The sequence below is a fragment of the Rhinolophus sinicus genome, chromosome 8, assembly GCF_057876585.1.
Source record: "Rhinolophus sinicus isolate RSI-liver-muscle chromosome 8, RSI-T2T, whole genome shotgun sequence".
In the NCBI taxonomy this organism is placed as follows: domain Eukaryota; kingdom Metazoa; phylum Chordata; class Mammalia; order Chiroptera; family Rhinolophidae; genus Rhinolophus; species Rhinolophus sinicus.
The window spans coordinates 64,446,401-64,474,395 of record NC_142508.1 but is presented as its reverse complement, the minus strand read 5'-3'; the positions used below and the strand labels follow the sequence as shown (position 1 = coordinate 64,474,395).

Genomic DNA, 27,995 nt, shown 5'->3' with positions numbered 1-27,995 from the left:
TTTTTTAGTTTTTAGTCATTTTAATGGGTCTATAGTGGTATCTCATTGTATTTTAAATTTGTATGTCTCTGAGGACTTAATTATTTGAGCACAAGTCTTTTCATGTGCTATTTTCTATTGTATCTCTTTCATGAATTAACCATTCAGATCTTTTTTTCATTTTTTAATTGGATTATTTTTTCTTTTTATTGAGTTGTAAGAGTTCTTTGTATGTAGTGGATACAAGTCCTTTGTCAGATATATGTATTGCAAACATTTCCTCCCAGTCTTTCTTAATGGTGTCTTTTGAAAAGCAGACATTAATTTTTTTATTAAAATAATATTTATTATAATAAGTAAATATGCAAAAACAAAATTAGGTTATATATTTTAGATCATTTACAGCTTTAAAAAAGATTTAAAATTTTAATGCCAACAAAAAATCAAATTGATGACATTATTTTAATGTGATAGGTCATTTTTTGCTAAAACAAAATCACTGCCCACAATGTAAGCATGGTTCTGATGTTAGGGTGGGAAATTTTTGTTTAGATCAGCATGCCCAAATTATTATGTGCTGTACGATGAATCCTTACTGCCATATCTTCCCTCTGTATAAACTATTGCCAAACCCTTGGGTCCTGAAGTCAGGCTGCCTGCATTCAAATCCCAAGGCTGCCACTTCCTGAATCTCAAATGTGTGACCATAGGCAAGTTACTTAGCATATCTGTACCTCGGTTTCCTCGTCCGTAAAATGATCATCATAATATCTATTTCACATTGCTCTTGTGTGGCTTGCAGCAGTTATTAAATGTAAACTGCCAGGTATATAATAAGCAGGTATATAATAATATTACCTTTCATTACCTCAAACTCTATGTAGTAACTGCAGGGACTGAAGCCTCAGGCCAACAGGGAAACTAGACAGTTGTGGGTAGAATTTCAACTTCCTCAGGAAAATAGGAACTAAACCCAAACTAGGCTTCTTGCATAAAGCGAGGGACCAGGTTTGTACTAATTCACACACACAAGAATGAAAGCTATAGTTACCACTGGGAACACGCTTTTCTCTTGGGAGATGGATGAAGACACCCTCAGCATCAGACCCTGCTCCCTGGTGGCTAGGACTAATTTCTAGTAATTTCCCAAGGATGAAAACCCTTGAAAGGAGTGGTTCACAAGGGCATGAAAGATGGATAAAGAAAGAAGAGCCTGGAGCCAGAGAGACAGCTAGGAAGCTTTTGTGGTATTCCAAAGCACAAAGAGGGATGTCTGTGAGAATGGTGAGAAAAAGTAGATATTATAGACAATTCAGAGGAAGAAATGAGAGACTGTCATTTTTTCTTTTTTTTTACATTTAGAGATGGCGATAGAGTTATAATCTATCCAGCAACTGTTATTCTCATAAAATTGTTGAGGCTCAAATGAAATAATGTATCTTAAATCATTTACAAATATTTGAGTTTCATAGATACAAGATCTGACAATTAAGTTCGTGAACTTGTTGCAATGATGTTGCTAACCTTTTTTGCTATCAGAGGGATTATTAATTATGAATTTGTACCACCTGTACCACTTACTATTTGGAAGTGCTGAAAAGGCTGCATGAAAAAGACAAAAACAACCCGAACTTTCCGCCAACAATTCATGGCTCTTGCATCAGGACAATGCATCAGCTCACACGGCACTGTCTGTGAGGGAGTTTTTAGCCAGTAAACAAATAACTGTGTTGGAACATCCTCCCTACTCACCTGATCTGGCCCCCAATGACTTCCTTCTTTACCTGAAGATAAAGGAAATATTGAAAGGAAGATATTTTGATGACATTCAGGACATCAAGGGTAATATGACGACAGCTCTGATGGCCATTCCAGAAAAAAAGTTCCAAAATTGCTTTGAAGGGTGGACTAGGCACTGGTGTTGGTGCATAGCTTCCCAAGGGAAATACTTCGAAGGTGACTGTAGTGATATTCAGCAATGAGGTATGCAGCACTTTTTCTAGGATGAGTTCGCCAACTTAATTATTCGACCTCGTATATTTAGCACTATCTTATTTCCTGTAGTGGGGTTGCCAGATACCAAAATAGAGAGATGGGATATCTATAGTGGCAGTCATTGGGCAGGTAAAAACAAAGTTGACATACAGGCACAATCTTGGAATACATTTGCCTTTCTCTATCAAAGGTACGTACTGAGATCCTGGAGTCATAACCCTCCTAAGTTTTGAGCTGACTCACATTTAATAGCTATGGACAAGTTACGTAACTGCTCTGTTCCTGTAAAATGAGGATAATTACGATAACTACCTTATTGGGTTGTTATGAAATTAAAAAGAAAATATATGTGAAATGTTCAGAACCAGTGTCTCTTATGGTAAAGGGTGAGTAAGTGTTGGTTGCTATTATTTTCTTGTTATTTTTGAGTGAGCACATTGTCTTCCGTCATTCTCCCAAGGCAAAGGCCGACCTGAGTAAGTAGCCCTTCACACGAGCACCATGTGTGATCCCCTGTCCTATCGCAGGATACAAGTCAGTGGCTCACTCCCTGTTAATCACTTTATATGCGTTTTCACATAATCCTTGAAATGGCCCTACAAGCTGATTCTTCTTATTATTATTATTATACCATTTTATAGAAAAAGTAACAAGTTCAGAGAAGTTAGTGAGTCCCCCAGGGTCACTTTGCTAGCCTGCTCGATCAGGGACTGAGAGCCAGATCTTTCTGATTGCAAAGATCATGCCCTTAGTCACAACTGTAATAAATAAATGGTTTGCCTTAACCAAACTTATCATTTTCGATAATATGGAAACTGTAAAAGCCAAATTATATTATGAAATTAGAAAATCAGCTGCCTGGTATTGGCATGAACTCTTAATGGCAGAATGTACATTGGTGACTGCAGTTGCAGCAGGGAATTCACTTCTGTAACCCAAAAATCATGGGGCTTTTAAGTTGGGAAATTACAGGGGTCGACAAACTGATCCAGCCTGCCCCTGTTCTTGTACAGACTCTGAGCAAGGAATGGTTTTCACATTTTTAAATAGCTGGTGGGGAGGCGGGAGCAAAAGAAGAATAATCTTTAATGACGTGAAAATTATATGAAATGCAGATTTTAGTGTCTGTACATAAAGTTTTATTGAAACAGTCACCCTTACTTGTTTATATATTGTCTATGGCTGCTTTTGCCCTAAGCTAAGTTGAATAGTTACAACAGAAATTGTGTGACCCTCAAAGCCCAAAGTATATACTGTTTGACTCTTTACAGAAGAAGTCTGCTGACCCCCCTATTCTATGATAACCAACAGCACCTCATTGCTTACTTTTCAGGGGAGTTTCTTTAGAAGTGACTCATGTTTCCAAATCATTCTTAAGTCCTTTTCCTCCCAAATCAAGCTTAACGGCAGAAATCTTACCTTTTGTAATTAGATCTCTTTAAATAGATTTCAGTAGCTATTTCTTTTCTGAAAAATCACTAGCTGAAGATTCATTAGCTCAGGAGATGTAAGATGCCATTAGCAGAGGGTCCTTTCTTTAACGATTACAATTACATTGAATGTTTCAGTGTTTTATTCTGCTGTTATTTTTATTTTTAGTGATTTCTTCATACCTTTGTCTTCTCATTTCACTCCCCTGTTCCAATTTAGAGTAAATTAAAGCATGAATTTGGGTTCTTCAGTGTATTTGTGAAAGAACACAGGACCGGGAAGCACCTGATTTTCTCTTTTCTTTGCAAGTTTTGAAATAGAATTTGCATGCATTTTGACTTATGGACTTGAAAGAGAGTCAACCAGCCACTAACTGAAATATAATATTTCCTTTAGAAAGAAATTGTACCTCAACTTTCCTTTTGCTGGACCTGATCTAGTAGAGATTGATTTCATAACACTTGAGGGATATTGTGTTAATGACTTAAACATGAGTTTATATTCTCAGGCTACAGGCTTCTTGATTTGTGTTTGTCAATATTATGAGGCCAACTAACTCTTGGGCATGCTTTAACGGGTTTGAACATTTATGTAGCAAATTAAATTAATTAAGTCACTGGAGTGGTTGCAATACTTTCAAGATTACAAAATTGTAGAGTCTCCTTCATTTAAAACACCGAGTTTTTTTCCCCTTCTTTCATCTTTTAAAACAATTTACCATAAACCTGGAACCTTTCCTTCCTTGTGATCACATTTCTGGGCTTTACTTTGTTAATTCTGCCCTTCAAGAAAATTCCACCATGTTTCTGAAGTCTGTTACTGTCTCAAGTACACTTTTCAGGAGAACTAATCTGTCTGTCTTGTTAGTAACACACTAGGGTAGAGTCAGTTATTGTAGATTTTCCTTGTAGGGTGACTTTGTGTAAACTAGAAAGTTTATACGTTGGTAATCCAATCTTGGAGTTCAATGAGCTGTAGAGATGGAATGAGTAACCTAAGTTAATACCTAACTAGGGAAGCCTTGGCATCCAGTTTCAAACTGTTTCTATTTGTGTTACTTTAGTTCATTGAGTTGCCAAAAATCCATTGGTACAAAGCATTTCCTGTACATTGTTTTACTTTGTCCAAAAGATATTTATCTATGGTTCTTATTTGCACATCTCTGTTGTTTGAAGACGCGGAAAAACATTCTTTTGCAAGTTGAAGTGTAAAGTAGGGTCTCTATCTCTCCTTTCAGTGCCCCTCACTTATCTCTTTTTTCTTCTCCCCTCCCATTTAAAACTTCCCTTTACAGGTTCTTCCTTACCAGGCTTGACCATCACTAGAAAGTAATCAAATTTCAGAGATTATCACACCTTCAAATTCCTTCCCAGCTTGTAAAAAAGAGTAAGCACGTATATTAACATTTACTAAGGGGTGGATAACAGCCTCCTATTGTGCTGCCCTTCTTGGGATGATTTTGTATTTTTAATAAGGAGGCTATTTAGTCCAAAGAAATAAAATTCTAATGATTAAATAGACTTGGAGGCAATACAGTTTGCTAATAGAAGAAACATTTGGAGGCAAGAAGGTCTCTCTGGCTCTCTAAAACATACCTGGTATGTCACTTGCACCAACAATTGTCCCACTAACAAGTTTGTTTTTGTTTAATACCTTGTCTCATAATGATCTTCTCAGGGTTACATCTAAGCTTATCAGAATCTGTCTATATACAATGTGCGTCTCAATCATCCCTGCCTATGTGGTCTGTGAGATGAGGAATAATGATACCAGAACCGGGAAAGAGAGGGCTAAGAGCCCCTGAAATTCATGGCTCAGGGTCACCTCTTGGTTACATTGCCTTAAAAAGAATAACAATATGAATGTGATACCAAAAACAGGCCATCAACAATTAGCCTTAGGGAGAAAAGTGGGTCCTGACATGTAGACACCAGTAGGGGGAAATCTATCCAGGGACTACCAGCATTCTTGCTCCGTGACTACTGTGACCTGCCTCTCTGGCAAGTCCCATCAAGACCAGAAGATGGCTTTGACTCCAAAACTCGGCGATGACCTAATATGTGCATCAAGTGTACGGGTTTAGCAGCTTTCACAAGGCCATTTATCAGTCATTTCCTACTCTTAGGAAATCAGAAGTGTTCAGCTCTGTTCATTTTGAAAATAGTAAAGAAGAGGGGAATTTTTTTTGTTCTCTTCTTCAGGCTAGAATTCATAGGATTCCAGCCCTTAAACAAGAAGATTAACAATTCTGTATTTTGCCCAGGGACCAGAAGAACTTATTCCCATTCTGCCCTATTGCTTATGCACTGTTTTAAGACATGTCACTGGCTTCTTTCCACCCATGCCTTATAAGTTTAAACAGAGAAAGATGAAAATTGCAAGGACCATGAAATGTCAGATGTGGGGGAATCATTTGGCCTCGTTTATGTCCTTTGTTTTAGAACGGAAATTCCTGCTGATTTTAATAGAGAGCCAAGTAAGTGTCCTGATGGCAGTAGAAAGAGCCCTCTGCCTGGGAGACAAAAGCCTGGTCTGTCTTCCAGTAGCTGTGTGACCTGGGATTGGCCTCTTTTAAATTTTACTTTCCTCATTTATAATACAGAGTTAATAATATTTTTTTCTACCTACCTTAAATTCTTGGGAGGCCAAATAAGATAATAGTCACTCAAGTGCTTTGCAGATAAAGAGGCTTATAAATGCACACCACATTGCTTTATTCCACAGCATTTCATGTCTGGGGTGTACTGTAGCTACATATTTATCTTAACTAAAATCTCTCCCTTGTTCATAAAGGGCTATGAGAAGAAGGGAAACAAATCAGAAAAGAGATGATTTCCCCAGTTACATGGGAAATTCAAGGCTGGAACGTAATTGTTAATAGATCAAAATTTACCTATGAATTTTTTAATGATGAATTTCATAAAAAATTAATTGCATTTAAATTATTTAATTCTATAAATGGCTTTTGGAGAGGAAATCCTGCCTGTCAGTATCTGCCATGTCAATCTAATTTCCTTCTGACCTTGACAGAAATTATAATCGCTGTTGACTCTGGTTCACACATGACAATAAGTTGTACTTGTTACATGTTACAAGAAACCAGTCATTCTTCTACTGGATTTCTTTAAGGAGTGAAGCAGAGTTGTAGGCCCTGAAATTCAGGAAAAATGAATAGATGTTAGCAAGGACATAGAAGGGTACCATATTCTGTCTATATTTCGGCTCCTGTTTCCTTGTTGACTGGGTCAGCAGAAGAGATATTTCTATGAGGGCATGTGGCTCTCCATGATGTCACCCATAGGGATCTAGTCACTTGAACTCCCAAATAAATGGGAATCCAAAATGGGAGGAAACATCATTCTTCTGGATCCCTTTTTTCAGTAACTGATTTAGTGAAGTCAAGTGTGTGTTGTATCATTTAACCTTTTTGTACATTTGCTCATTTTTCTCCCCAAAATACCTAATATCAAAAACAAAGTACAGAAAGTACTGCCTTGGAGAAAGGAAGAGCATACTTGAAATGGTTAGATTACACAGGGGATTTAACACTGTAATTGAGATCTCCATCTCTGCTTGAGTCTGGTCCATAGAGGAAATGAAATAAAGAGCAAAAGCCCCCCTTTTTTTTATTTGGACATAATAAGGCTGGAGCACAAAGGTTTTTAAATATTGACAGTAGGTCTTAACTATCCCTGGATTCATGTTTGTCAAATGTGGTTTGGTGCAGCCATTCCTATAGATGGGATATTGGACCAAATGGCTATATCCATGTGTAAGGATCTCCGAGTCTAAATCTTAAATATTTTCTTGACTCTTTTAAGAGACTTTAAAATTACATATATATATTTAATGAAGCAATGGATTTAGAAGGTTTTGTTTTAAATGTTACCCAGTAAACTACTAGCTCTGAAATAGTAAAGACTGAAATTTTTTTTGGCACCATCTTTTACTGACAATAAGGAAGTAAAGAGCTGGCAGAAGCAGTGCCATTCACAGAGTAGTGGGAAAGCTCTGGGTTCTGCTTGACTGGTGGTCAAGGACCCAGTTCCTGTAGTGGGCATGTCACCAAAGAATCCGGATGTTGAGGGGAACAGCCATTGTGAGTTGTCTGTGAGATTCGTCCCCAAGCCTTTGGTCTCTGAGCTTTTGGAAGGCAGAGGTCTGTTTCATGTCAGATTCTACCTACACACATATACCTCTTCTCTTATTTACCATACAATTCACCCATTTACAATGTGTAATTCAGTTTTTTTTGTATATTCACAAGGTTGTGCAAACATCACCATAATCAATTTTAGGACATTTTCATCACCCCAAAGAAACCCTCTACTCATTACCAGTCAGACTAATTTACTTTCTGTCTCTAAGAATTTACTTATTGTGGGCATTTTCTATACCTGAAATTACGCAACATGTGGTTTTGTGGCTTGTTTTTTGGTGGGTTTTTTTTTTTTTTAGTGACTGGCTTCTTTCACTTAGCATAGTGTTTTCAAAGTTCATCTGTGTTGCAGTATGTATCAGTACCTCATTTCTTTTTATTAGCAAATAGTATTCCATTATATGTCTAGACCAGCATTTTAAATCAGCTATACCAGGTGACTGTACCAGAGGGCACACTGCTAGATGAATATGATCAGAAATAGGAAGGATCAAATCACAGAGGGCATGAAATTAAAGATGTGAACAATAGGAAACCGGTAATACAAAATGGTACAGCCACCTTGGTAGCCAGTTTGGCAGTTTCATATAAAATTAAATATACTCTTCCCATATGATCCAGCAATCATGCGCCTTAATATTTACCTAAATGAGTTGAAAATTTGTATCTGCACAAAAACCTGCATATGATTGTTCATAGCAGCTTTGTTCATAATTACCAAAACTTGGAAGCAAGGTATCCTCAGTAGGTGAATGGATAAATAGATTGTGGTACATCCAGACAACAGAATATTTTTCAGCACATGAAAGAAATGAAAAAAAAAAGAAAGAAAGAAAGAAAGAAAGAAAGAAAGAAAGAAAGAAAGAAAGAAAGAAACAAGAAATGAGCTGTCCAACGACGAAAAAGCATGGAGAAACCTAAATGCGTATTACTAAGTGAAAGAAACCAATCTGAAAAGTCTACATACCATATGATTCCAACTACAGTTGATCCTTGAACAACACGGGTTCGAACGGCACAGGTCCACTGATAGGTGGATTTTTTCAATAAATACTGTAAATGTATTTTCCTTATGCTTTTCTTAATAACATTTTCTTTTTTCTGGCTTTATTGTAAGAATACAGTGTATAATACATATACAAAATACGTGTTGACTATTTATGTTATTGGTAAGGCTTCCAGGCAACAGTAAGCTGTTAGTAAAGTTTTTGAGGAGTCAGAAGTTATACACGAATTTTCAACTGGTGGGGCGCGGGTGGTCAGTGCCTCTAACCTCCATGTTGTTCACAGGTCAACTGTATATGACGTTCTGGAAAAGGCAAAACTTATGGAGACAGTAAGAAGATCAGTGGTTGTCAGGAGTGAGCTGGGAGGGAGGAATAAATAGGCAGAGCAGAGAGGATTTTTAAGGCAGTGAAACTATTCTGTATGGTAACTACAGTGGTGGGTACATGTCCTTACACATTTGTCAACCCACACCCTGTGCCACACCAGAGTGAACCGGAATGTCAGTATGGGCTTTGGGTGATAATGACGTGTCAGTGTAAGTCCAGCAATGAAAACGTATGTAGTCTCTGGTGCAGGATGTTGGGGGAAGGGAGGTGCAGGGGGTCCATGGGAACTCTGTATTTTCTGCTCAGTTTTGCTGTGAACTTAAAACTGCTCTTAAAAATGAAGTCTTTTTTTTTTTTTTTTTTTTTTTTAAGCATTATCAGTTTCCCATTGTTTAAATCCTTAACTTCATGCCTTCCATGATTTGACCCTGGGTATTTCTGATCATTTTACCTTTTAGTACACCTGTTGTTACAGTCACCTTGCATAGCTGTTTTCTAAATAAAGCCATCTGTTTTATTCTCTCTCTGCCCACCTTGCCTTCACGGCTCTGCTGACACAGTTCCATCTATCTGGAATATCACATCTATGAAAATCCTCACCATCCTTCAAGATTTGGTTTAGGTGCCACCTCCTCCATGAAGTCTTCCCCAAAGAGAATAAATATCACCTGGTTTATTGCTCTCATGCCACTTGGTGTACCTCTAGCTTCCTAGAAGTAAGGACAAAATCTCCTTCGTCTCTAAATCTGTAGTGCCCCACGGAGTCCGTTGTACATGAAACGTTTTTATTAAATTGGCTAACTGGAAGGGTGTCGGGAGATCAAATTTCATGGATTTTAGGGGTCTGTGAGTTCTCTAATAGAATTTTTTAAGTGTTGTGTTCTTATTTTAATGAGAATTCTGTATCACTTGGATCCACATTATAATCACATTGCACAATTTCAGTGCTCATGTTTGTGTTTGAGAAACATTGGACTAAAACATTACTTGAAATATATGTAACCTTCTGATTACAGAGGAGTGCTGGGTGTAAGTGATCATTTGATCTTTGGAAAGTATAATTGGTTTTACCCAGCAGCACCTTAACCAGCAGGATAGGATATCTCTTAGTTACTTCCTGTTTGTAGGTATTGTATTTCCCCGAAAATAAGGCTTAGCGGGACAATGAGCTCTAATGCGTCTTTTAGAGCAAAAATTAATATAAGACCCAACATTTTATATCATATCATATCATATTATATAAGACCCGGTCTTATAGTAAGTTAATACCGAGTCTTATATTAATGTTTGCTCCAAAAGACACATTAGAGCTGATTGTCTGGCTAGGTCTTATTTTTGGGGAAACACGGTAGAAGAGAGTAGTTAAGAATGGTTTTATCTATAGTCACTTTTTTTTTTTTTTTTTTTTTAAGGAGAGCACAGCTCACAGTGGCCCATGTGAGCTAACTGGCCACCCCCAGTATTCACTTCTATGTCTCAAAGACAAAAAAAAAAAAAAAAGGAGGGAAGGGAGTGACGAAAAAAGGACTAGAGGGACTCCCAGACATTAATAATAGAGTTTTGAATGGATGATGTAAGGATTTGGCCCGGGGTGGAATTTTCTTTCTCGCTCCATTTTTCTTGATTTCATTTTTATGACCTGTTTCAGTGAACTAGGAGAATGGTTGAGCCCTTGAAATCAGCTGGTCTCCTGACTCCAAAAGTTTAATTGGGTGTTAATTCAGATTTTATAGCGGCCCTTCCACTATGTAAGTCACCTCAGATCCTTTATGGAAGAAGATGAGATCTGACAAATGAATCTATCAATCTAGGTTTCAGAGTACCATTGTAAAGCTTGATAAAAATCTTCCAAATCCTAATTTGTTAAAAGAATCATCTCACATATACAGTAATTGATACAAACAAGTCATAGGCAGGTTAAAATTTTTTCAGCTTTCTCTTTCACTATGCACTTGATTTTTCACCTTCCAAAGCAAGTCATTTTTATCAAGTTTGTTCAAACAAACCTAGATCCTTCACTTGCTTCCTTGAACATACAGCTGTTTGCTTCTCAATAAGGTTGATTTTTGCTGACATCCTGAGAAGAATATGAAGATGCAAATAGCCAGGTGTTGTCATTATCATTGCTCAAAGTAGAAGTCATTAATGCTGAACTGACTAGCATCTACTTGAGTCAAGTTTCTAGAAGTGGGCTTGGATTTACTATGTTCATTTCCCTGAAGCTGTTTAGAAATCCTGAGGAAAATCTCTAACTTCAGTTCCATGGGTATCTCTTAGTCTACATATTGTAGTCTGTGGTGAGTACGTTCTGAAAATGGTGATAAGGGAATTCAGAAATCAATACCATTTTTTGTAAAGGCCATATAATGTGCATAATTTTAAGGAGACAACTTAACAGGTTGGTAGTGAATGTTTGCCCTTGTCAGGGAGCAAGTGTGTACCACTTTCAGACAAAAGGTGAATAAGGAGCTTGGAATCTAATAAGTTTCAAAGAAGTTTCAACTGAAGCAGTAACAACATTTCATCTGGACAAAGAAAAATACCAAAACAAAAGCAAAACCAAAAAAAAATCAAAAACCTAAACCAAAACAAGGAGTGGATGGGATAATTGAGGTTTTATTTCTTAATCAGAAACTAAGGAATAGTAGTGGGTGTCCTGGAGCCCGAGGTTTTAGTTCATAATGAAGTGGATTAGTCAATAGTTGCGTAATACACACAACGTTATAGCCCCTTCACATGAGCTACTGTCGTTACTCACCTTTTTTTTTTTAATAGGTTGGCAGACGTATAAAGATGACTTAGCTCTTTGGGAAAGTCATATATATGCTGATATTATAAGAGTCATGCTCTATATGAGGCTATTGTCCCAATTAAAATTGTAATTAGAAGAAAGAAAATTATTGGGTTTAATTTTTTCTTTTGTTGTATGTTAGTTATAACATTGACTTTTGAACCCTTTATAAAACATATACAGTCTTAAATTCCTTTGTTTTGGCAAATCTAATTTTTCTGGCTTTGTACAGATAGACATAGAACTGACACAGAAGTACTCTATAATTTTAAAGAACATTCCAGTTTTCATATTATATCAGTTAGAATGCTTTTGGCTGCAGGTACAGAGATTCCCAACTCAGCTGGCTTAACCAATAGGGAATACGTCACTGCACATGACAGAAAGTCCAGGACTAGTTAATTGTTTGGCTCCATGACATAATTTTTTTCATCTTTCTGCTCTGCCAGCTGCATCCTCTGATCCCTCATGGTTTTAAGTTGACTACAGCAACTCTAAGATGTCATATCCTTAACATAACCAGAGGCAAAACATTTTCTTAGAGTCTTCTAGCAGATTTTTCTTCACATCTCATTGTCCACATTGGGTCAACATGGCCATACCTAAATCATTTAAGGCAAGAGGATATGTCCACCATGATTCACTTAGACCAGTGAAGACCTTAACCTGAACCACATGGTGGTGGTTCGTGCTGGGGCAAGTGGATACTTAAAATTAGAGTGTGATTTGCAAGAAAGAATGGAAGAATGCCAATGAGATGTACACAATAAAATTTGACATATAGGGATCCCTAAAGCTCAAATTAAGAACGCTTTATGTAGTGTCTTTAAGCTCTATGCCTGTATCAAATCGCAGCCCCGGAAGCTGTATTCTCTGACTATGTGCATTCATTTTGTTCTGCCTAGATACCTGGTCAGGGCTGACCCCCGTCCTGGAGACTGGGATCCAGTACAGTCTTAAGAAACCAGCCGCACAGCCTGGTAGGAGCTAGGGGAACAGAGAATTAATCAGAGGCTAGCAGAGCCGCCAGGAATTGGGGGCAGAGCTGTATATCCCCAAAGAAGAACAAGTTTGAGCAAAGGTATAACAAATCTAGGTGGTGTATGTGAAGTGTAAGGGAGAATATGATCAGGGCACTCTGAGCAATGCAGAGCAGATGCAGTGAGTGTTCCAGCTCTTCATTCCAATGTCTGGAAAACAAGGCCACAAGTGGGCCCAGAGCGTGCTCATGGGTACAATGCAGGGTTCTTGAGATGCTGACCTTCCCACTGGCTCTAGGTTCCTAGGTGTACTTGGGGATGGTGCTGGTGGAGCATGCAGTGAAATGCATGCTTGTTTGGAAAGTAGTAATGAAGCTGGGGTAGGGCAGGAATTTACATAAATGGAACTTTAAATTGTGGTTTTGTTTATGTAATGCTATGCCCTTGTCTTCTATTGTGGCTCAGTATAAGAAACAGCCATACGATTTCTACATTGAATACAAAACTTCTGTTGTCCATTCTGCTCTTCACTTTCCTCCCGGGACTTCACATGACTTGTTCCTTCAGCTCTTCTCTGAGAGCTTTTCCCTAAGCTCTCACCCCTGGCTCTCAACCCACCCCCACCCCCACCTTCCTTCTTTTTCTTCATAGCCCTATTGTTGCTGGAAGATGTATTTACTGATTATTGTCTTTCTCCCTGACTAGAAGTAGGCTTCATGAATATGGGAACTTTGCTTTCTAGTTCATGCTATAGTATCTCCAGTACTGAGAACATACTTTTTTTTAATGCATTTGTATATTTAATATACATATTTAAATCTGTACATTTGGTTTGCTAATAGTGAGAGAAGTCGTTTATTGTGCATTTTTACAAACAAATGGTATGATACTGGTTCTATTAGTTTCTGTTGCTTAAGGAGACCTCTCCATATTAGTGCATGCAATTCTTTCATGTTCTTTTTAATGACTACACAATATTCCATAATATGTGTGGTTATTTAACCACTTCCATATTAGTTAGTGTTTAATTTATTTCTTCTCATTTTCACTATTATAATTCTGCAGGAAAATCTTTTTTAATTATTTTTTAAAATCTGCAGTAGAATATTTATGCAGATATTCTTGTTCGTATATGTGACTACCTCTCTAAGATTGATATTCACAAGTGCAATCTAAGAGTAGGCATGAAGTCCCCTCTTTTCTGTTCTGAAAAAAGGCTATGGCTCAGTCACCATGGATTCAATTTCTGCAATATATGTTGATGTTAACTGGGCAGGGGATGAGTCTTAGGACTTCATATGTATATTAGGAACTGGGAGCATTTTGGAGGAATTACTTCTTTATCTTTTTATTGTATGGAAAATACATTGTGTTCCTGAACTTAAGGGAAAACAAACAGACTTCCTGCTCCTCCCTCTTTCAAGTGACTGAGATTAATGACATCAGGCTCTCTAAACAACCTCTGCTTGACTCTGTGATGACATTAACTAGTCCATCGAAACCATTCTTGTCAAGGTCAACAGTGACCTGATTGATACTCAATCTAATGGCCAATTAATTATTAGTCTTCTTCCTTCCTAACATTGAATGTTCTTCCTGAGCATAGTTTTTAATGGTTATGCAACTACTTTGAAAAGTATAAAACACCATGCAATGTGCCACAATAATACCGGTTTTCCTTGTTTAAGAAGTTAACAATTTGCTTTAAAAGATTTTGATTTCTTCCCTTTTTCTATAGGGGACATGGTCTCAAAGTACCGAGAACCTTTGATCCACACCTTCCTGAGAGGAGTGAGAGATCCAGACAGTGCTCACAGGGCCAGCAGCTTATCCAACCTTGGAGAACTGTGCCAGAGGCTGGACTTTCTTCTGGGCTCCGTCGTTCATGAGGTACAGAAGTTTGATTCCTTTCTCTAAAGCTTGTTTTTACTTGGACCTGTGATATAGCTTGGGATTGGGAGTCAGGATATCTGTGTTTATTTTTCAAGATCAGGTAAGTCTTTAACCTCCTTCAGCCTCACTAGTCTGACGTGTATATTGAAAGTTACATTAGTAAGGATTTTTTAATTACAAGTGACAGGAAGTCATCTTAACCTACGTTAAGCATTAAAAGAGGATTTATTCAAAGATTCCAAAGTAATCAATAGAGTTGAAGAAACTTTGAGGAAGGACAGATGAAACTTTACCCGATTCTCTGGGCCATCTGTGAGTTTCCTATCTGTTCACAGAAAAATCTCAGGCAAATACCCTAATTGGCCCCCTTTGGTCACACGTGCCCTGTGTTCAGAGGGACAGGGCCATTTACCAGAAAAGACTAAGCTCCGTGTATTGTTCACCACTTTATATCCTGTGCCCAGTGCAGAGCAGGTAAAGGAGAAATGAGCAGCCCAAAATAATAGCTATGCAAGAGGTTGGCACTGGACGCTCCTCCTGATTTCAGAGCGTACGAGTTAATGAAATGTACGTCTTGTTGCTCATTTGTGTATTGCTCTATGAATATTTTCCTCTGGCCCCTTAAATTTTTTCTTTGCCCTTGTGTTTATTTAGTCATCAAAAAATTAATGTATACCTTTAATATATATCTACTGTGCATTAGCATGCTGCTATTTAGAGATGATGATGGGCAGAAAAGAAGAGTTACTATGTGGCCAGGAGTCTGTTTCTGACCAATGCACTTGACCATCTTAAATCTTTTTTGAAAGATGATGGCATGTAAGTTATAAATATGTAAATAAAGTAATATGTAAATAATTTATATTGCCTTTTTATTTATAAGAGACAAGATTTCTCATATAATATAGCATGTAACTTTATAAAAACAAAAACTTGGAAAAGGGTATTACTGGCTTCTTTTACAATGTCAGTATTCTAGGGCTGACCATGTTGAACATCAAATCTTAGGAAGTACTCACTGAGAAGGAATTTTCTTCCAAGTCTGGTGATTGTGCCTTATCAGTAAGCAGAGAGACACACTCATGGATGTATACATACACTTCCATTTATGGTATTGCCTGATTCCTGAGCTTTATATGTTTCGTTTTATTGATTATAAAGGCAACTCTTACCATTAAATTCTGACTTAGGATTTTAAGAAAGTTATTCATCAGTCATTTCCTCTCCTAATTCTTCCTTGAGGGATATACCCCTATGCCCAATTGTTTGTATCTTTTTTTTAATAACTTAGAAACAATGGTTATTACTGACTTAAAACCTTCAATTGCTCTAATACACGTGAACCATCAGATACCTGATCTTTACTTGTTTTGGATGGCACTTAGCAAATCTCTTGTTCTTTAGTAATATTAACTTGTAACCTGTAAAAGGGCCTTCGCAGGACTATTTAGTTACATCAGCTAAAGATTTAAGCCTAGTATAACTTCTCTGGGTCAAATACTGAAATGGTCCCCACATTTTTTTCTCTGTTTACTTGGTTTCTTCACGACTCAACCTAAACTGAACCATAAACCATGAACTGAAACAAACTCTTGGACTATGATCTGAACCAAACCTAAATATTATTTTTAATAACAGCTTTATTGAGATAGAAGTCACATATCATACAACTCACCCATTTAAAGGGTACAGTTCTGTAGTTTTTAATATATTCACCGAATTGTGTAAGCATCACAAATTTTTGTTAACATAGCCTTGAACTGAATAAAAGTTCCACTGTATCTCCCAAGCAGTTAAGCGGAGACTTGACAGGATCCCATACATTTTCTAAAGACAATAAACCCAGACAGAGTTTAGACATCATGGTCTTTTCTGAACCCCAAAACTGAGACCATATTTCTTTTTGAGTCCCCAGACTCTTCTTCCCTTTCTCTCTTAAGGAAAACTGTAGCATAGTGGTGGCATATGCTTTCCTATTGAAAGTGTGGGAGAAATTTCTTGGTTTGGTTAATTAGAAAGATTAAGCTAAAGCAGGTTTCGTAACATTCAAGAAGTGTCATCTTTCTGGAGGCCCACCTCACCTGTTGAAAGAGAACCAGAGAGGCCCAGCTCCACCACCTACTTACCTGTGTTCACCTGAGCAGAGAACTTAGAAAATGAGATTAAAATACCTACAGTGCAGGATTGTTAAAAAGATCTAGAGATAATGTATCTGTGGAAAAGAAGAAAAAGTAGAGAAGGCTGATCAGAATTATACTGTTAGGTAAAGGAGAGAGTGCAGTAACTAGGGTATTCAAGTGAGCCTTACTGAGAAGGTGACATGTGAGTAAAGAAATTTTAATTTTCTATATTAAAATTTTTCTTTAAGGAGCATTTTGGTTATTTAAAGTGGGCTGAGGATAACAGTGATGAGGATGAGTAGCAAGGGAATGGGAAGAACAGGGGTAACCATGACCTTCAGATGTTCTCAGTCATACATTTACCAAACACCTTCAATGTGCCAGGCCCTTTGTTAGCGGCCAGGAATTCAAAATCCTGTAAGATACCACCTTGCCTTCGAGGCATGGGCAACTTGGTAGGAGACTCAGACATCAATGATTGCAATTCTAGTCCATGGTGCTAGGTGCTGAGGGAGCACATTTTAGGAGCCCCTCAGTCAGGTTTAAGTGCTGATAAAGATATCATGGAGCTAAATCTGAGGAACAAGTAGACGTCGGTTAGCCCAAGAAAGCAGAGGCGAGAATTTCAGTAGAGGGAGCAGCTTATGTAAAAGCACAGCCGTGTGAGAGAGCCTGGCAGGTTGGAAGAACTATAGGAAGATCCAAAAGGCTAGAGGGAAAGGGTAGGGGCAGGAAGTTCGTTGTCAGAGCCGAGGCAAAAGAGGCGGCAGGGCACACATCATGAAGGGCCTTGTTAGCTTTACGACTTCCTGGTTCACAGAAGGAATAGAGCGTCGCTTATGAAGCCTTCAGAAATGTAATATGAATACTAGGTAGTAGGCTGTTTGCTCCCCATGGGTGCTAACACAAAGAGAGAGCCCTTCCTTTTATTTTAACTTTAAAATCAATGTGAGGAGTTGCTGCTCTGGGGAACCCCATGTCCACTGTCCCTGCCCTACTTCTAGAGACCTGGACTCTGTGACATCAATCCCAGTAGTGTTTCGGATCATTAATGAATTGTGAGCACAAGGGCAGAACCAATCTTTATTCACTTTTGCACCCCCTAGCGCCTATCACAGTGCTGGGCATATTGTGGGTACTCAGTAAGTATTTGGTCATTAATATTAAAGGGACAGGAGAGCAAGGCTTATTTGGGAAGACTTGTTCCTACATATTTTTTAAGTAGTAATAATAACAAGCACTTAGTATTCTTCTCAGTGCCTTACATATGTCAACTGCTCCAATCCTCACAGGAGAAATTGAGGCACAGAGAAATTAGATAAGTTGCCGAAGTCATGCCGATAGGAAGTGGCAAGGCTGGGATTTGAATGCGGGCAGTCACTTCCTGAAATCCGTGCTCCTAACCCCTCCTCCATATTGTCTCTCAGTAAGTGTTTTCAGTTCGTTTATAAGATGACTTTTGTGGCCTGGACAAGGAAGAGACTTGCTATATGAGAAAAGCTACTGACAGGAAGGGTCATGTAGCTCCCCGTCTTAATAGCACTTCCTTTGGCAGTGAAACTTCAGAAGGCAATCTATTCCCTGTGATTTGAAAAACCAGTTGTTTCCATCCCACGTAATTTCTGTCTCTTCTTTTTAGACGTTCCTTCTTATATAGCATCCCACACTTGCCATGTCATCAGTGCTAGACCAGCTGCCTTGGGTGGACTACAAGTTTGAACCTGATTGGACACCTGAAAGTCATAGTATTTCATCTGTCCAGTCCTCCTGTAGTCAGACTGCTCTTGTCTGTTCACATAGAAAAAAGTGAGCTATTTGGCAAGTCTCTTAAGTAGTTCTTCATCCATTTGTTTATTTATTCAACAAATATTTAGTGAGCACTTATTGTGTCCCAGTTATGGGTCTACAAATGCACCATGTGCTGGGTGGTGGGGATTGAGCTCTAAACGCAACAAGGTTCCTGTTCTCATGGAGCTGGCATCCTAGAGAGGAGGGTTAGGTAACAAACAAGCAAGCATGTAAACAGGTATATACTGTGGTCAGATGGAGTAAGTGCTAAGGAGATAAATCTAGTAAGGTAAGGGGCCAGAAGGGAGCTTGTTATTGTATGTGAACTTGGATGACCAGGAAAAGCTTCACTGATGAGTGACATTTGAGCCAAGATCTGAAGGGAGTAAGGATCGACCCAGCCAGGTGCTTGTGGAGAGAGCATTCCAGGCAGAGGGAGCAGTAAGTAGAGGGCCTGAGGCAGGTGCATGCTTGACTTGCTAAGGAAAGAGCAAGGCTTGAGTGAAGAAGGGAAGGGAAGGAATCAGAGTTGGTGGCAGTCCAGTTGGGGCCTTGGAAGGATGTTGGCTTCCACTGTGAGTGAGATGGGAAGCTGAAGCAGAAGAATGAAATGATCTAATTTATTTTAAAAGATTATTGTATCCTCCTCTATGACAGTTCTTTCAGTGTCCCATGAAAGCTCTGGAAGTCTTTTGTAGTCTCAAAAATGCTTAGTCCCCGTGTGTGCTGGCGGAGAAGGAACTTTAACTTTGGGCAAACTTGTCTTTGGCTGCAAACTGAAGGAATTCTCCTTCCTGAGCATTTGTCATGTGCCAGGTATGTTAGAGGGCACAGATGAAAGACTCAATCGCTTCCTCCAGGGAAATCTCAGTGGAGTGTGAAATACCAAGGAATAAATAGACAGTGGACTCGAGTGATGTCACAGAACCAGCACAAGGTGCTGAGGGAACATGGAGCTGGGACCTTCAGTTAGACTTGTCAGGGCAGCAAGGAAGTTCCATTGATCAAGTGTTAACCAGGCAGAGAAAGAGGAGAAGGGTAATCTGTTTTGATATAAAGTGGAACAAACTAGCCTCCATGAGGTCTTCTCATATGATCTAATCTGGGGACCACAGCTACAGCCCTTAGGCATCTGAAGAACGTGGTCCCACCTGTTGGGTGGTCCAGACCTGTGCTGTGACAGTGCTTGCTGGCAGGGAAGGAACATAAAAGATAGGATCAACTCTTCTACGTTCTCTGTACTGGGAATTCAGGTTTTTCCTTCCTGTTGATGTCAAGATTTAACCTGTTTGGAAAGCATTATTATTTTCCCCAATTTCTTCTTCTCAAGAGCTGTGTTGCTTGAAGCCAAATCTTGATAGGCTCTTTCATCTTTATCGCTCTCTCTGAGAAGTAAATATGATTTAACTGACCACAATGAGAGGCCCATCCTCAGTGCAGCAAATAAGATATGCCCCGGATGACAAGTGAAGGAGCAGTCCACTTCTGATGTGGTGCCCACAAACCTGAACTTGGAGGTCTGATGCAAATCTATCACCTCTGATCCCATTGACAGATCTGAATTGATTACCAGTTTCCCACAATCAGTGAAGTTTTCTAAGTGACAGGCGTGTGCAGTTTGAGGGTGCAGAGATAGATCCCTGAGATGGGGACTCAGGTGGATGTCTTCGAGGAAGCTGAAGTAGCCACCATGGTTCTCTTTCATGGCAGGGGAAATGAGCAAGCCGAGCACGTATGAATTAAAGACCACACTGCCTTCGCTGCTAAGGTGTCTTAGTTTACAAACTAGAAGGCCAGATGGTCTAGTTTCAGACAAGTTAGCATACGTTGGAAAACTGAAATCATACATTCGTGATACACACCTTAACTCTAGTACCTCTCTTCTGGAATTTTCCAAGGGTTTTTGTTTTGTTTTGTTTTGTTTTGTTTGGCTTGGTAGTCTTGCCATTTGTGTTATCTCTATTTACATAGTTCTGGGTCTACTTGGTGTGTGCCAGCTGTTTGAGGAGTGATGTTTTTCCTTACTTCTGTTGGCTCCTATCAAGTGTTAAATTGCTTGAAGTGTCCTGTAGTGTTTCCAAAGCAATCATGATCTTTCTCTGTGTCTGGCTTTCAGAAGTGGACACAATTTGCATAATGAATGTCGCCAATGAAGAAAAAGCCTTACATAGGATGGTTTATTAAAATAACTACATTGACCCTCAGGGCAGGCGACATGAAGATCACATAGAATGGGTTTCTGCCCTCTGGGGTGACTTAAAAACAGAGTAGAAATATCACACCAGTTCATAAATTAGTAAAGACCTTACATCATCTATCTGTCTATTTACCAAGGCTTTTAGGGATGGAAGGCGATGTTGAGTATGTCCTTGGGGCTGGAGGCCAGAGACACTAGCTATGGGAGTGACTTGTTCCAAGTGGACAGGTGAGAGTGACCATGTGTCCTCCCTGCTTCGAGTTTTTTTTGTTTTTGTTTTTTTTTTAACCTTTTATTATCATATGGTGACCAACCTTCTTTTTTTTTCCCAAAGATTTTATTGGGAAAGGGGAACAGGACTTTATTAGGGAACAGTGTGTACTTCCAGGACTTTTTCCCAAGTCAAGTTATCGTCCTTTCAATCTTAGTTGTGGAGGGTGCCGTTCAGCTTCAAGTTGTTGTCCTTTCAGCCTTAGTTGTGGAGGGCACAGCTCAGCTCCAGGTCCAGTTGCCATTGCTAGTTGCAGGGGGCACAGCCCCCCATCCCTTGCGGGACTCGAGGAATCGAACTGGCAACCTTGTGGTTGAGAACCCGCGCTCCAACCAACTGAGCCATCCGGGAGGCAGCTCAGGTCAAGGTGCCCTGTTCAATCTTAGTTGCAGGGGGCGGAGCCCACCATCCCTTGCGGGACTTTGAACTGGCAACCTATGGTTGAGAGCCCACTGGCCCATGTGGGAATCGAACCGGCAGCCTTCGGAGTTAGGAGCACAGAACTCCAACTGCCTGAGCCACCGGGCCGGCCCCCTGCTTCGAGTTTTTGATGAAGTGTCTACCCCATCAGCCTGCAGAAGAGTAACATTAGATGTTGGTTATGGGAGCTTGACCTGAAAAGAAGGCTGTTTTTACCTCTTGATATCTGTAAGATCATATTAAAATTCTGATGCCTTTAAAATATTTTGCGTAACCTACCATTATACATTTCACAGGACTTGGTTTTTGTGGCAGAAGAACTGAGGAAGGTTCATGAACACTTTTCTGTTCATAGGACTCTTCCCGATTGTCCTGAATGGCGATTGCAGATGGACTTGGTATAGTCTGGTGCAGAAATCACTAACAACCTGTAGCAAGCAGGAAACCATTCCAGCTGATCTCAGCCAGACTTGTAATAACCAGCCCTTCTCTAGTCATACCTTCAAGGGGACACAGGGATTCACGAATGAGTCTTGCAGGGGAAGCCCTTTTCCAGCCAGGATGCCTCTGCCTATTCCAATTATGGAATAAGTGTCCGAAAGATAGAGCAGGTCTTATCCTGAGAGCTGAGGCAGAAGCATGGTCCACTCAGCATAATGTAGGAGAACAGAGGTGGCAAAGCTGGATGCCAGCAGGGTTCTAGGCCAGGAAGCCTTGGTCCACCAAACATGGAAACATGGGCCCCAAACTAAACCTAGAGGGAAGCAGGCAGAAAAAGGCTTGGGAGCATCTGCACGTTACGTGGCCCTGTGCTGGCTTTCACACTTTAGTTATCAGACTGAATAAGCTGCACTTTCATGTGTCAAGAAGGACTCAGACCTAGCTCTAACTTGTTTCTCTGATTTCAGCTCTTACCTTGTAAATACTAAGCCTGGAAGCGGAGGTAGCTATTATATACTGTTGCCTGTTTGGAGGGCGTCCAAGGAATTCCTCCTAGTACTGAAATACTTCCCCTGTTAATACCAGAGACATGGAAGCCACTGATGGCCTTGAGTCAGGGTGTCCCAGGTCAAAAGCAGGAGCAGTTTGCTGGGTCTTATTGAAGGACAGCCCCCAAAGAGTTGAGCTTTTCTGAGCTGTCCCTTTACTTGCAAGCTGCAAGTTCATTTAATCGATGTGCAGCTTGATTAAGTGCCAGTGCATCACAGATGCAATTACATTTAAGAACAAGCTACTTCTTCTCATCTCTCTGCCATCACTGATTAATTAGACACTTTGAACTATGCCCAACTGTTTGAAAGCTGTGAAAAATACAACCTGCATAGTTAAAATTTCTACACAAGCCTATGTCCTCATTTGTGCCTGTATTTTTTTAAACCTTTTTACAAACCATTCTTTAAACATAACATGTATTTGCACGTGTTTCCAAACACACAGTCTGGCTATTTTATTATTATGGTTAGAAATCCCTCCACGGTTGACCAAGAAAAACACTCATACAATAAATCAAATAACGAAGTATGTAAGAGACCAATTGAATAATTTAGACTTACGTTCCTTTCGATTTTTGCTGCTCTTAGTCACACTTTCAAAATTTTTGTTTTTCCTTTTTAAATGTTGCACGAATACCTCAGAAAGGTTTGTTGCTGCTGTTTTTATTGGTATCTCTTCATTGAGGTTTTAGAATATTTTTGTGCCTACCAGGAGCAGGGTAGGGACAGCAGGGTAGCTGGTACAGGGTATAGAAACTCTCATTTTATGACATACAATAATTAGCTAGTACCTGGCACCAAGTTTGGCAAGTAATTTCCAGTCTTTTATGTTATAGAGCCATCTTTTAAAGTAAATGAGCGCTGAAAGACCTATTCTAAAATGAAGAAGCCCAAGCAGGTAGTCTCTGAAAATGGCCCCTGGTGACTCACCTGGGGTATAAGCTGGATTTGTAGGACTGGGAAGTCTAGACATGCTGAAGAAGATGAGTTTGAGTATTTAGTATTTCTCTGTCCCTGAGCAGAAGCTTGCATTGGTAGCACATTCATATTCATGCTGGGCCTTGAACTCTGAAGCTTGCTTAGCTAAGTCTCCACAGCCTCCATTCCCTAGATGCCACAGTGTTTGGACCGTCTTTTCTTCCTTTGATTTGATGTCCCCAAAGGGGGACAAGTAACAGATCTTCCCTCTTTTGAGGAAATATTTGTATTTGACCATACCTTTATTATACAGTCATGTGCTGCATCACGACGTTTTAGTCAACAGTGGACCAAATAGAAGATGGTGATACACCACATAGCCCAGGTGTGGAGTAGGCTGGACCGTCCAGGTTTGTGGAAGTACATTCTATGATGTTCGCACGATGACAAAATTGCCTAACGAGGTATTTCTCAGAACACATTTCTGTTGTTAACAGCGCGTAGTTAACAGACCATATACACATATCTCCTCCCACTCCCTAATCTTCCTCCTGAATTCCAAACCAGATTTTGTCCTTTTCCAGAAAAGCCAGACTAAATCAAGCTCTCTACCACTAGGTCTCTCCCTCTTTATTAAGAATGAGGAAACTATTCACCCCTCTCTAAGCCAGATTGTTCTTGATGAACGTATAGAAAGTAGAACATAGTTGAAAGTCTTTATGTAACTGTGCAATCCTGATTTTTATTGACTTCTTCCTCGCTCTCCTAGGTAACAGCTTGCCTGATTGCTGTGGCGAAAACAGACCATGAAGTTGAAGTGCGCAGAGCTGCCATCCACGTGATCGTGCTGCTGCTTCGGGGGCTCAGCCAGAAAGCTACAGAGGTAAGTCAATCTCTTACCATTTGCAGCTTCCGTGCCTCTTTGGTTTTTGTCTGTTTATCAGTCTCCCTTTCACCAGGGCAGGCCTCAAACCTTTACCCTGGGTGGACTCATGATGATGGATCGATAAGTAGGAAATTTGTAGCAGGAAAATGATAATGTTTGCATCTTACTAAGCGTCTCTGTTTCCTCTGTAACATAGTAGGCAAACCACACACTAACTGCTGCAGAAAAACCGGAGTATAAATTTATAGATTGAAACTCTGAGTCCTAGTGTTCTCCTCAGAGCGACGGGTTCCAAGGTGAGCGCGCTAGAACACACTAAGCCTGCCTCTGTAGCCTGAGCTTTAGTGACTTGTCTTCCCTGATTCATAGTAGTTCATACTGAATTATTAAAGGGCCTCATTTAAAATGTTTCCTTTCTAGCTATAAGTTCAATCCATAAGATTTTCGTTGCTGCGTAAGTTAATCTTTCTTCCTCCCCTAAGTGGGTTTGACTGGATATTGGATGGCCAATACAGGAAGAAAGTATTTATATCTACATGTGAGCTAACAATGAGTGACCTCTAAATTAATTTTCTTCTTGATCTTAATGGACACTCGTTCCCAGTTCACTTTATAGAGAGTTTGCATTAATAATTCACTGCCTGGCATCCACAATGCTCCTCTGCGGCGGGCCTATCGGTATTTAACTAAGTGACAGTGAAGCCATTAGAAGAGTAATTGTTTTGTCAGACACACAGGCTTTATTCATGCTAGACTTTGTCATATCAAGTTTCTTACACCATATTTGTACAAGCGTGGACTCATTAGTTATCCCTTAGTTATTATCTAGGACCTTGATGGGAATGGGGATGTACAGAGATCATAACTCAGTAATTCAGGTAATTAAGTAAATTGCTATGGTGTACACACTGTTCTTGTTGAGAATATGCTATATAAGAGGGAGATAAGAAAGGGTAAGTGATTTTCATCCATTGTTAAGAACTGCACAATTCTTAACAAATATACAGCAGGGGAAACTGGGTGAGGAGTATGCAGGAATTCTCTATGTTGTCTTTGCAACTTATCTGTAAATCTAAAATTATTTCAAAATAATAAAAATATTGAAAAGCATGAGTTACAACACTAGTAAATGAAATTTATAAAACTGTAAGTGCGGCACTCTGAGTAAGAGGAGGGAGGGGTGAGAGAGAGAGGGAGAACGAAAAAGAGAGAGAGAGAGGAAAGCAGAACAAAATGTCTAGTTAGTAAAGTGAGAGAAGAAATAGAAATTCTATCCAGATTTCTCACATCCACATGTAGCCAATGAAAGCAACACTGCTTGTCTCACCAGTACTAAAATAATTTGTAGCCATGGAAGATTTTCATCACTTTCAAAAAAGCCACGTGAATGAAAAACCTCTACTATTCTCCAAACCAACTGTAGTCTGCGCTCACTGAAATTTTCAATTGTGCTTACTCAGTGAATAAAGAAAAGGAAATGGAATGGGATGAATGTGTGATGCCTCTTCCTGTGGCATCCTTGAGGCCAGGTGTGTTAAATCTTGTAATCGTAGGTGTGATTATAAAACAGGGGCACTTTAATGAAAAGCGGAGATAACCACAAAGCTTTCAATCTCGGATTTCTGCTCTGTTTTGCCCCCAGGAACAGCTGAAATGAAAATGCCACTTTGTTAATGAAGTTTGGTGGTGTGTTTTTTTTCCTTCTAATCACTATCTCTCAAGCTGTAGAGTGCCAAAAGGTAATCCCAGGTTTCAGTGAATTCTCTGTTACTCATAGATGTGTCAGCCAAGGACCTCTGTGGTTCTGGCAGCTTAAAAAGGAGGCAGAGAGTCCAGTGAGAAGCAGAGGTTCAGAAGATCAGGTGATAGACTGGGATCAGAGAGGGAAGATATCACCACTCCCAATTCATGAGACAGCTTTTATTGCCCTCCCATTTGAAAGTAGCCAGAATTTTGTGCAGTCAATACAATATCCATATTGGAGGAAAATACTGCATTCACTTTCTTATTGAAAAACTTACTTTCTCTGCTTAGCCTTGTTTTGGCCTTATGACCACATCTGTTTCTTGACTCATCCCCAATATAACCTGAAGCCTAGGAGAAGCCAGAAAGACTACACTTTAAGCCCATTCTAACTTACCTTGCTGAAAGGTAAATTTACTAGGATACCCAGGAGAGGAGCTATGATTAGACCTATATCTTCTCTTGGCCTCAAAGTTAAGAACAGCCCTCCTTGGGCGTCCAGCTGGCTCAGTTGGTTAGAGGGCAAGCTCTGAATAACAAGGGTTGCCAATTTGATTCCCACACGGGCCAGTGAGCTGCGCCCTCCACAACTAGATTGAAGACAACGATCTACTGCTGAGCTTCTGGAGGGGCGACTGGACAGCTCAGTTGGTTAGAGCCTGAGCTCTCAACAACAAGGTTGCCGGTTCAATTCCCACCTGGGATGGTGGGCTGTGCTCCCTGCAACTAAAGATTGAAAACGGCGACTGGACTTGGGCTGAGCTGTGCCCTCCATAACTAGATTGAAGGACAATGACTTGGAGCTGATGGGCCCTGGAGAAACACACTGTTCCCCGATATTCCCCAATAAAATGTATTTATATATATATATATATATATATATATATATATATATATATATATATTTTTTTTTTTTTTTTTTTTTTTTTTTTAAACCACAGAAAAACAGCCCTACTCTACATGGAGAAGATGAGCTGAGCCACAGAATGAGAAAATTGTGCCTAACTATCCAGCTCTTCCCGAATTAGGTCTTTGCAAGGTGATTGTTTATTTTCAGTGTTGTAAATGTTTAGAGCATCCGTATTCATAAATTTATTCTAAAGACAATAACGAATGATTAGGGCAGTAGCCTACTACCTGGTAGTAGCCTACCAGACTGGCCCTTCTTCAGATAACCACTAAAAACTCTGGATATAATATAGTAAATAGCCACCTGGAGGTACTGGAGTGTGGTCAGAAGCTGGCAGGTTCTTATGGGGAGTCCATGCTTAGAGGAGAGGCACAATACAAAGGGAGTTCCCATTTTCCTGGCTGTTAGCTTAGGGACAAGTCTATTTGGCTAAGAATGCAGTACATAAGGGGCACTGGTGGAGAAGTCATAGTCTTTCTGTACTATGGGACCAGAAGATTGAATCTGGGGAAGCTACAGCTGCAGAACAGAGAGAGGGCAAATCCCAGAAAGACCCAGAAAGAGAGAGGAATCCCAGATTCTGTCTGCCTACATCTCTGGCAGACCCTTGAACCAAGTAAGATAATTGCCTGCTTTGAAAAAAGAGAGGGAGGGAGGGAGGGAGGGAGGGAGGGAGGGAGGGAGGGAGGGAGGGAGGGAGGGAAGAAGAAAGGAAGGAAGGAAGGAAGGAAGGAAGGAAGGAAGGAAGGAAGGAAGGAAGGAAGGAAGGAAGGACCAATTGGAAGAGAACAGAATCCAGAGTCTCCATAATTTAACATTCATAATGTCCAGGATACAATCCAAAAATAATTCAATATATGAAAAACCAGGAAAATGGAACATACGTTCTCAACAGAAAAGAAATCAACTGAGACCAACTCCAAAATAATCCTGATGTTGGAATTATCAGGCAAGGATTTTAGAACAGCTATTACAATTATCCTCAATGAATTAAAAAAATATATATACCTGCAATTAATAAAAAGATAGGAAATCTCAGCAAAAAAAATAAAAACAGTAAAAAACAGCTAAATGGAAGTTCTAGAACTGAAAACATCAATATCTGGGGTTTTGTTTTTTTTAAATCACTGAATGGAATTAAAAGTAGAATAGAGATCACCAAGGAAAGAATAAAAGAATTTGAAGCTA

At 39.6% G+C, this 27,995-nt stretch overlaps 1 protein-coding gene across 2 annotated transcripts in view; it reads left to right on the top strand.

Moving 5' to 3' along the window:
- TANGO6 (transport and golgi organization 6 homolog) overlaps window positions 1–27,995 on the top strand; it is a 141,415-nt gene that overhangs the window by 87,876 nt on the left and 25,544 nt on the right. The window contains exons 16-18 of one of the 2 annotated variants that reach the window (XM_088800275.1): window positions 14,408–14,559; window positions 24,038–24,151; window positions 26,839–26,936. In XM_088800275.1, coding sequence (XP_088656401.1) covers window positions 14,408–14,559; window positions 24,038–24,151; window positions 26,839–26,925 — 353 coding nt within the window. In that variant the 3' untranslated portion in view covers window positions 26,926–26,936. The remainder of the gene's footprint in view (window positions 1–14,407; window positions 14,560–24,037; window positions 24,152–26,838; window positions 26,937–27,995) is intronic. The other variant, XM_019756706.3, reaches the window with a different exon arrangement.